This window comes from Equus przewalskii, chromosome 3 (genome assembly GCF_037783145.1).
Source record: "Equus przewalskii isolate Varuska chromosome 3, EquPr2, whole genome shotgun sequence".
NCBI lineage: Eukaryota > Metazoa > Chordata > Mammalia > Perissodactyla > Equidae > Equus > Equus przewalskii.
The window spans coordinates 9,938,340-9,947,650 of NC_091833.1; the positions used below are offsets into that span (position 1 = coordinate 9,938,340).

Below are 9,311 nucleotides of genomic sequence, written 5' to 3' on the forward strand. Positions count from 1 at the left end.
CCCTACTGGCCATCCCCCACCGGGCCCACCTGGCCAGCCCCCAGGCCACTTTCATCACTAACCGTCTGGCGTTGGGCAGCCCCTGGACTTCTCAAGGGCCAGCCCAAAGGGACTACTCAGGCCTGCCCTGCCCACCTCATAGAGATGGCATGAGGCTCAGACCAGCTGGTGGATGGAAAGGTCTTGTGAACGGGGTGTCAGGGGTGCGGGTGGAGAGAGCCCTGACATTCAGGTGGCAGAGCTAGGCTGGCTCCCTCCTGCCTCTGACCTCCCAGTGCTCTGCTTTCCTGAGTGGCCACAAAGGGCCAAACACTCCACACAGGTGTTCCACTGTGCCCTCACCCTAAGGCTGGAAGAAAGCATCACTGTCTCCACTCCACAGATGAGGAAAATGAGGCTTGGAGGGGTCCAGCCACCTGCCCTGAGCCTTGCTGCTGATGAGGGGCAGAGGCAGGACTCTAGCCGGTCTGACTGTGATGCTCTTATCCACGACACCACACCACTGCCACCGTGGTTCACGAGCACAGGCTCCACTCCCGGGAGCAGGGCCCGCTCCCACTGTCGCCCTGTGGGCCGAGCACAGAGCCAGCCACACGGTGGGAGTTAGACGAAGCTGTCAGGACGATGAGCTCCCTAGAAAATTTGTCCTTGGTGGGCCAGCCTACCCTGGCATGACTTCTAGGCCCCGGAGGAATGCCCCTCCCCCCCTTGCCATACCGCTTTTCCCAGCCACTAAAGGGAGCTCTAGTTTGTACCCCTAGTCACAGCGTCTGAAGCTCTCCATGAGAATGCTATGCTCTAAGAGAGAGAGAGATTTGCATCAGATATGGGACACAGGAAGCTGTGGGTTCCTGGGCAGGCAGGAGGAAGAGGTACGTGTGTATGTGACCAGGTATGGTGGGCAGCCACTTAAGCCAGTTGCTGCTGTTTCTGTCACTTACAACCAAGAGAGTCCAGACTGAGACAGGAGGGGAGCAGGCTGGAGGCCAGGAGAGGCATGGAGGGAAAAGGAGACACAGAATGACCCTGTCCCTTCCAGAACCACAGCGTCAGATTGCTGAGGACCTTCAGAGATCAGGGGTCAAGACCTCTGCTTCAGATGGGGAATTGAGGCCCCAAGAGGGGAAGAGACCTGCCTGGGGTCACTTGTTATCAAAGGGCTGGGACTTGAACCTGAACATCCAGGTTTCCGGGCCAGGGTTCCATTCACTGCCCTGGTTTTGGCCCAGGCTGCAGGAACCCCACTGCTTCGTGAGGGGAGGTGCAGGGGAGCACAAAGGAAGAAAAAGTCATCGCAGGCTCCATGTGAGCTCAGCCATGCCCAGCCAGGGCTCCTCCCGCCCCTGGCACGCGCAGACCATGCTCCATTCGGGAAGGGCCACCTGAAGCTATAAATCACCGAACACATGCCAGTGCCTTCCAGGAGTCTCTGCGAGGTGGCTGAGTTTTGCCTAAGGTCACTCAGCTAGAAAGAAGCTGGGATTCAGGCCTGGCACAGACACAAAGGGCCCTGGGCATCCTCTTGCTGACACCTGCAGGAAGGAACCACGGGGCTTTTCAAGGACAGGGTCCTCCCATGGCCACACAGAGGGAGTAAGAGGAGTGTGGGGTCCAGGTCACATCTGGGTCCCCTTTGCCTTTCCACAAAGCTGTCTACACCCAGGTTTGAGCTCCCTGCAGCATGGTGGCTCCCTGTCCTCTTGACTTTTTACCTTCACCTCCCCCACCCCCAGGGCAGGGTGTCCCTGCAGACCACCCTCCACTGGCTCTCAGATGCCCAGACCTGAGGAGGTTGTTTCTCCTCTCTCCCCACCTCCACCCTTACCTTTGAGAAAGGGAAGAAGCCTGAGTTGCAGTCAGCCCACTAAGGGACAGGGATGGGGCTACAGAAGAAAAGGTGTAGGAAGGCTGAGGTGGAGGTGGCTGGGTTGGGCGTGTGGACGGATCGTGTGCACAAGGTGCATGGAAGTGGGCCGGGAGCAGGTGACCCTCTGGGGCGGGGCCTGTCTGGCTGAGTCTACTGCCACTCCAGGCAGGCCCTGGTTTTCCACTGGGGGTGAGCAAGCTCTTATGCTTACCAGGCCCAGTCCCTGGCTTCTGACCATCCATGAGCCACTGTCCCTCATGGCCCAGCTCCCTTTGCAGGGGCGGTGGTTAAAGCCCAATGAGGTCAAGCGGCTACGGGCCCATTCCCAAGGCCCCAGGTGTCCTGCCCACAGTTGGGAATGTCAGCATCTTCACAGCTTCCCCACCAGGGCCTCCATACAGGATGGCACTTAATTCTCACAACAACTAAGCAAGACAAGGGCTTACCTCCCCATTTTATAGATGAGGCAACTGAGACCTAGAGAGGTTAGTGACTTGCCCAGAGTCACACAACCAGGACATTCAAAACTCAGGATTGGGACCTAGCCTTGTGTCCCAGTGCCAAGCCTGCCCCCTGGCCTGCACACCTCTCTCCCTCTCACGTCCCATCATTGCCCCGTCAAAGAATGACCAGAACAAGCAGGGCTTGGGTCTGTGATGGTCAATGTCTTTACTTCTAAAGCATACATTGGACTCACTATATATTAACATCAAAAGGGGCTATCTAAAATGGAGTCATTCTTTTTAAAAATCCAGATTCTCACATTTTTATAGAAGATCCAAAATGACATGAAATTAAACTATACAATGTTATGAATAGTATAACAACTGCTTTTAGAAAGCAAAATGAAAGGAAAAAATTAGCCGTTGAGACTGTTGTCAGCCTGGGTTCCCCGTCTTTTGAGGCATTGTGACTGAGAGCCAGCACCCAGGGGAGCCCCAGCCCCTCTCTGCAGGCACAGGAAGGGGACCCAGGCAGACAGAGGCGGCCCACGTGGGCTGTTTAGACTTAGCTGAGAGTGGGACCAGGCGGGTCTCCTGCTCCTCTGGGCCCTGGGTGCGTGCACTGATCAAAGTCATCTTTTAAGACCCACGACCAGGGGAGGGGGCTGGGAGATGGCAGGGGCACAGCTGGGTTCAAAATCATCTCTTTGATAATAAAGGTCCTCTGGGCTTCCTGAGGGCCCCTGCCGTCCAGTGAGATCAGTCGATTGCAGCTACCTACTGGTTTCCTTAACAACCCTCTTTCCCTGCCTGCTCCCTAAGCCCTGGACATCCTTGGCTGCACAAGCCCTCTGGGCAGCCAGAGACCCAGGGGGACCCTAGGAAGACCCAAGGGAGAATGCTCTGGCCTTGGACGTAGCTGGATGCTGTACAGAGCATCTTGGCAGCGCAAGCCCCCTGGGGTCCAGGCCAGCAGCCAGACTGATGGGGGAGGGTTCCCATGGGCTGGGAGGGCACTGTGCAGTCAGATGCCATTCCCAGAGTCCTGTCACCTCCCCCAGCCCCTCGCTACCCAGGCCTGGCCTTGGCCCTGAAGTAGGGCTGAGGCAAACTGACTGGGGCCATGCCCTTGACGCTTTGGTTCACACAATTCAAGTGGGAGGACACGTGTTCGCATCCACTGGGAAGATCACGGGCTCGGCCCTGCTTCCTCCCAGGCACCAGGTGGTCTAACAATCTCCTTCTTTCACATCAGCAGTTCTATCTGGCTGACAGCACATTCCCGACCAGAGCTAGGTGGGCACCTGCTGCACAGGCAGAGGGGCCCTTCCCAAGCAGCGAGATTCGACTCAGTGCAAAGGCCGCCTCTCCTCCTCTCCCTGTGGACCACACTCTCTGGCTGAGTGGTCACAGGAGAACCTCTCTGTCTCCTTCCTCCGGCTGGGCCAACAGCTCTCCAGGCAGATCCAGCCCATGGATGTACAGCCCTCCTATACGCCTCACCTGTCAGAAACAGAGAAAGCATCGCCCCCGGCTGGAGCAGCGAGGCCTGTGGCCCACAGTCTGCCCTCCTGGTCCCCAGGACCACATCACAAAGCTGGCCTTCTTACTCAAACAGCAACTCGAAGGGGGATGCCCTACATCCAGCCCACCTCTGGGGTCCAGCCCTTCTCCCAGGCCCCACCATGACCATCCTCTTTCCTAACCTATCTGGTTTCTAATTAGGCAAGGCTGGGGAAGCTTAGGCTGGTACCACCCCCTCCTGGGGGCAGAGAGAGGCCACTTGACTTCCAGCCTGGCTCCAGGCCCCCTGAGACAAGGGAGGCTGACGGCTCTCAAGAAAGCGAATCCTGTAATGGAAAAGAGGTTTGTGGAATCAGGACCAGTCACAGCAACCAGACTCCCCCCACCTCCAGGCCGGTACCAGGAGTGCCAGGCACCCACACCCTCCACCTGCCCCGTGCCCTTTCATCCTCCTGCCCTGGGCCTGAGAACACCCAGCTGGATGGAGGGCTGGGTGTGAGGAGGCTGGGCTGGGCTGGGCCTGGTGGGGGCCATGGCGGGACTCAGGGCAGGCAGGCGGCTACCTGGTAGGCGCCCTCGGCAGCTGCAGCGGCCGCGCTATGCTGCGCGCTGTGCTCCTGCAGCAGGGCCACGTCCAGGAAGCGCTCACCACACCACACACACTTGAACTGCTGCTCCCGGGCGTGCACCCCCTGGTGCTTGTTGAGATGCTCCCGCTGCTTGAAGGCCTTGTCACAGTTGGGGCACTTGTAGGGCTTCTCGCCCGTGTGCACCCGCCGGTGCCGCTGCAGGTCTGACGCGTACTTAAAGCGCTTCTCGCAGTCCGGGCACTTGAGGGGCTTCTCGCGGGCTGGGTCGCAGCGGTGCTGCACGAACTCCGAGGACGAGAAGAAGCGGCGCTCGCACAGCGTGCAGCGCAGCGGCTTCTCGGCCGCGGAGCAGTGCGCCAGCTGGTGCTTCTGCAGCGCCGACGCCCGCTTGTAGGCCTTGTTGCACACCGGGCACTTGAAGGGCCGCTCGGCCGCGCCCGGCAGGCACTTGTGCCGCAGCAGCTCGGCCGACTGGTCGAAGCCCTTCTGGCACACGGGGCACTTGAAGAGGGTCTCGAGGGAGTGCACGTGCTGGTGGTAGAGCAGGTGGCTGGGCTGCCCGAAGCCCTTCTCGCACAGGCCGCACTTGAAGGGCTCCTCGGTCTTGTGCGTGCGCCGGTGCCGCATGAGCGCGTACTGCTGCTTGAAGCCCATGGGGCACAGGTCGCACTTGAAGGGCCGCTCGGCGCTGTGCGTGCGCTCGTGCTGCCGCAGGTCCGACGGCCGCTTGAAGGCCTTCTGGCACTCCCCACAGCGGAAGGGCCGCTCCCCGCTGGGCGTGCACGGGTGCTGCAGCAGCTCTGACGACTCCTTGAAGTGCAACTCGCACACGTTGCAGCGGAACAGGTGGTGCTCGCCCGAGTGCGCGTACATGTGGCGCACCAGGTGGGAGCGGTGCTTGAAGGTCTTCTCGCAGACCGCGCACTTGTAGGGCCGCTCCGAGCTGTGCGTGCGCTTGTGGTGTACCAGGTGCGAGGACTGGCTGAAGCTCTTGTCACACAGCGTGCACTTGTATGGCTTCTCCCCGGTGTGGATCCGCTCGTGCCGCGAGAGCTCCGACAGGTGCTTGAAGGGCTTCTGGCAGATGGGGCAGCTGTAGGGTTTGTCGGCCTGTTCAGCAGGAGCGACTGCAGGTGGAGGGGCAGCTTGGGGCAGCGAGGGGGCAGCAGTGGCCGCTGGCTCAGCCGCCTCGGCGGGCTTGTAGGTCTTCTCACAGATGGAACATTTCACGAGGCCACCGGTGCCACTGTGCGCGCTGTGGTGCTGCGCCAGCGAGGTGAGCAGCGAGAAGCCCATCTTGCAGACCCCACAGACAAAAGGCTTCTGTTCGGCCTGCACGCACTGGTGCTCCAGCAGGTCAGTGGCCTGGTGGAAGATCTTGAGACACTGCGTGCACTGGAATGAGCGGTCGTGGCCTGCCAGGCACTGGTGCTCATGCGGGCTGGACAGGTGTGCCAGGTCGTGACCACACACACCACACTTCGGGCCCGGCTCGCCTGCTGCCTGCAGGGGCGCGTGCTGGGGGGGCTGCAGGCCCGGGTCGGGCTGCAGGAGGATGCCATAGACCGCACAGCCCAGCGGGTTCTCAGCTGTGCCCGGGGGCAGTGTGTGCTCGGCCAGGGCCGGTGGTGGCTCTGCGTGGTGCTGAGGCTGTGGCGGCTGAGGCTGCTGCGGCTGCGTCTGTGGCGGCTGCTGCCAGCTTTCCGACATGCTTGGGAAGATGAAACAGGGTTTGGAGAGTAATGGCTTCAGTTTCCCTGCTTAAGGTGACCCAACCCAGAGAGAGAAGTTGCCCAGGATCAGGTATGGAGAAGGACCTCAGACAAGGCACAGAAGAGGGACTGGTCAGACGGCGCAAGTCATTAACCAAGACGGACTACAAGGCTCTGCCTACAGGACGGGGGGGTTCTTCGAGGCAGGGTGCCAGCAATGCCAGGGAGCCTCTGCCTTCCCTGAGGACTGGTTCTGTAGAGAAGAGAGAAATCGTGAGCGTGAAGCAGGGACACACAGCTGTTCCCTGGGCCCTCTCCCTACGCTGCCTGCATGCACCACATTGCCATAAACCACATCAGGGAAGGGAGAGAGGCTCAGGGCTGGAGATCTGCTGTCTTCACACACTGACGAAGTCTGCTGGCAGCTCAGCCCCTCCAGGAAAGCGCATGGTGCTGTCTCTACCCTCACGCCCCCTCAGTTCCCCATCCCTGGGCCAGGGCACCCCAGCGTCCCAGCTTACTGCCAACCCCCTTTAGTCAGCTGTCTCACAGGTGAGAGGCTGGGGTGATCTGCTCACAATACAAAGAAATCACCGATTCTGCTCATGCTCCAAGGCAAGAAGGAGGGGAAGACCGACCAGTTAGGGCCATGGTGTCCAAAACAATAATTTTAGCGGCATAACTTTTTTTTGCAAATAAATTCTCACTTGGAAGCCCAATATAGAAGACAGATTAAAGCAGAGAGCCTCTGCTTGAGGCCTCCCTGGGGCCTGCCAGCTCCTCTCCCACTGCTGCCCTGAATCTTAACCCAGGACATCATTCCTCAGGAGTACAGCCTGCCAGGTCTAAGAGGCTAGCCCTCCCACATCTGAGGGCCCAACAGCAAACAGCCTCAATCAGTCAACATTGAAAACAACTACATGGAACCGAGGACCATCTCAAACAACCTTTTCCTGTGAGGGGCTGGCCCACATCCCTCTCAACTACCCCCCAGGCACTCCTCCCTGACCGTGCACCTGTTCTCTCTCCACAACAGGCTGGATGGCCTTGCAGGGACCTGAGCCAACACAGGATGGAGTTTAGACCATAGGTCCCCAGACCCACCCAGCCTCAATGTTTACACAGCAGAACTTCCCCACTCTAGGTATCTCCCCGAGCATCAAAAAAAAGTCCTCAGGCCTCTGAATCTGACAGTGCCGAGGCCTGCAGGAAAATGTAAGCAATTACGAGTTTGCCTCTGCAATGTGGGAAGTAGCATGCTAACCACAGAGCCTTTCTCCTCATCCCCTTTCCGGAGACAACCCTGCTCCCTTGCTCCAAGTCTCTAACATTCTGGGTAATCAATGGAACGTAAGGACCACCCGGCCCAGGCAAATCTCTAACTCACCACTTTGTGGCAGCATAAGGTAATGACAGTGAGAGGGAGGAACTTTCAGAATCAGATGCAACCCGCTTTCAGGTTCCGGGCTCCTCTGCCTGTAACATTGAAAAGTTTCTAAGTTTTCTCCTGAGGGAAAGAGGAGAAGGAAGGGGATGCCTTCGCAGGCCAGCCTGGCCTCTAACTGTTCTGCCAAGGAAACGTTACGAGTCAGGCGAACAGCTGTCATCCTCAGCATCTTCTGGGAAGGGAAGAAGGAAAGGAGCCGCGGCTATGGGTGGAGGCAGCAGGTTGCATGAGCAAGCAGGTACTGAAGCCTCCCCAGGAACGAGGCAAGCGGAGCTACTCTGAGTGCGGTCTAGGTCCGGCTGCGGCAACCCAACTGTTTTTTTCCGGCATGAACGGCTGCCAGACTCAAGGTCCTGGGCCCTGGGCCCCCAGTTCCACGGCCCACCCCGGCCCCCCTCCAGGAAGGTGCAGCCAGGAGAGGAGGAGAGACTAGGGTACGGGAGGCAAGGGGAGGCCCCCACCTGCGCCCCACCCCAGCCATTCCTCCTCCCCGGGAAACCGAATGAAAGCTGGTCACCTCCCGCCGGCACTGCCCGCCGGCCCAGCTGGGCGGCCTCCTGTCAGCCCGCGCCGGGAATGGCCTGGCCGCTGCGGCCGAGCGCCGGCCCCGCGGGCGACTGGGCCCGGGAAAGGCCCCGGGGCCGCGGGCTGGGCCCGGGAGCGGCTGCGCGTCGAGGCTGGCCTGGGCCGCCCAGGAGCTCGGGAGGCCACCGGGTCGCCCGGAGGGGGGCGGCCGGGCCGGCTGGAGAAGGGGTGCGGCGGGCGCGGGAGTGGCCCCCAGCCGCGGCCCCGGGCGCCCCGCCGCTCACCTGCTCCAGGCCGCCCGCGGGGTCGGGCGCGGGGCGAGCGGCGACCGGCTGCTCTCTCTGCCGCCCCTTTATTCCGGCTCCATCGGCGGCGGCGCGGCCTACGCGCGCTGCCAATCCCCGGCCTCGCGTAGCGGCGGCGGCCGGCCCGGGGGCGGGGGACGGGCTAGCGGCGGCCGGAACCGAGGAAGCGACGTGCGCGGCCGGGATAGCGGGGCCGGGGCGGAGGAGCGCCGGGAGGGCGGGCGGACAGACCGATGGCCTTGCAGAGACCGGCGGACAGGCGGGCGGCGCGGGGGCCAGGGAGGCGGGGCCGGGGGAGGAGCGGCAGCCGGGGCGGCGGCGGCTGCGGGAGGAGCGGGCGGCGCGGAGCGAGGCCGCCCCCTGCCGGGGACCCCGCGGCCGGGCCGGGTCGGACAGCCGGGCGCGCGGGGCGGCTCTCCGGTTGCCCGGCCCGCACGCCTGCGCCGACCCAGGGAGGGCGCTCCGCCTCCGACTACCCTGCGGGCCTCAGGGGAGGGGGCTCCCGGGGCCTGGCCCCCGCCTGACCCCTGCACCTGAAAAGAGGGGCCTCCTACACCCTCTGATCTGGAACTGACCCGCCTCTGACTCCTCAGCTTGCTCTTAGGGGAGGGGCCCCCGGAGTCAGACTTTGGACCAGCTTGAAGTGGGGTCTCCGGGACTTGCGATCCTGTCCGCGAGGGCAGGGATCTCGGCGGGGTCTAGCGCGCTGACCGCTGACCCCGGGACCGTCCGTGGCTGGGAGGCCTGGAACCGGGTGGCTGCAGAGCGAGCAGCGGACAGAGAGGGCAGGGCCCGAGCGATCTGTGAAATGGGCACACGAGGCTGGGGTTTTCCGGGAGGCTGCAGGCGGCGGGCAAAGCGCAGCGAGCGAGCAGGCAGCGTGCTTCGGTGGGTAGAG

General features: G+C 61.8%; 1 protein-coding gene across 4 annotated transcripts; it reads right to left on the reverse strand.

Annotated features, from left to right (window-relative positions):
* Nucleotides 1-2,512: 2,512 nt before the first annotated feature.
* On the reverse strand, nt 2,513-9,307 carry ZNF319 (zinc finger protein 319). 4 transcript variants are annotated; one of them, XM_070611997.1, is made up of 4 exons: nt 8,989-9,307; nt 7,524-7,612; nt 4,398-6,389; nt 2,513-4,160 (listed from the first exon to the last, which is right to left on the reverse strand). In XM_070611997.1, exons 3-4 carry the CDS (start codon nt 6,132-6,134, stop codon nt 4,146-4,148), a joined length of 1,752 nt encoding a protein of 583 aa, XP_070468098.1. In that variant the 5' UTR covers nt 6,135-6,389; nt 7,524-7,612; nt 8,989-9,307; the 3' UTR covers nt 2,513-4,145. The 4 variants fall into 4 exon arrangements, with proteins under 4 accessions (XP_070468098.1, XP_070468097.1, XP_070468099.1 ...); XM_070611996.1 differs by lacking the exon at nt 8,989-9,307 and adding an exon at nt 8,393-8,807; XM_070611998.1 differs by lacking the exons at nt 7,524-7,612; nt 8,989-9,307 and adding an exon at nt 8,393-8,704.
* Between the last annotated feature and the right edge of the window lie 4 nt (nt 9,308-9,311).

Excerpts from the sequence above, each read along its gene's own strand:
- ZNF319 (XM_070611995.1), bottom strand. The coding sequence starts at position 6,134 with ATGTCGGAAAGCTGGCAGCAGCCGCCACAGACGCAGCCGCAGCAGCCT.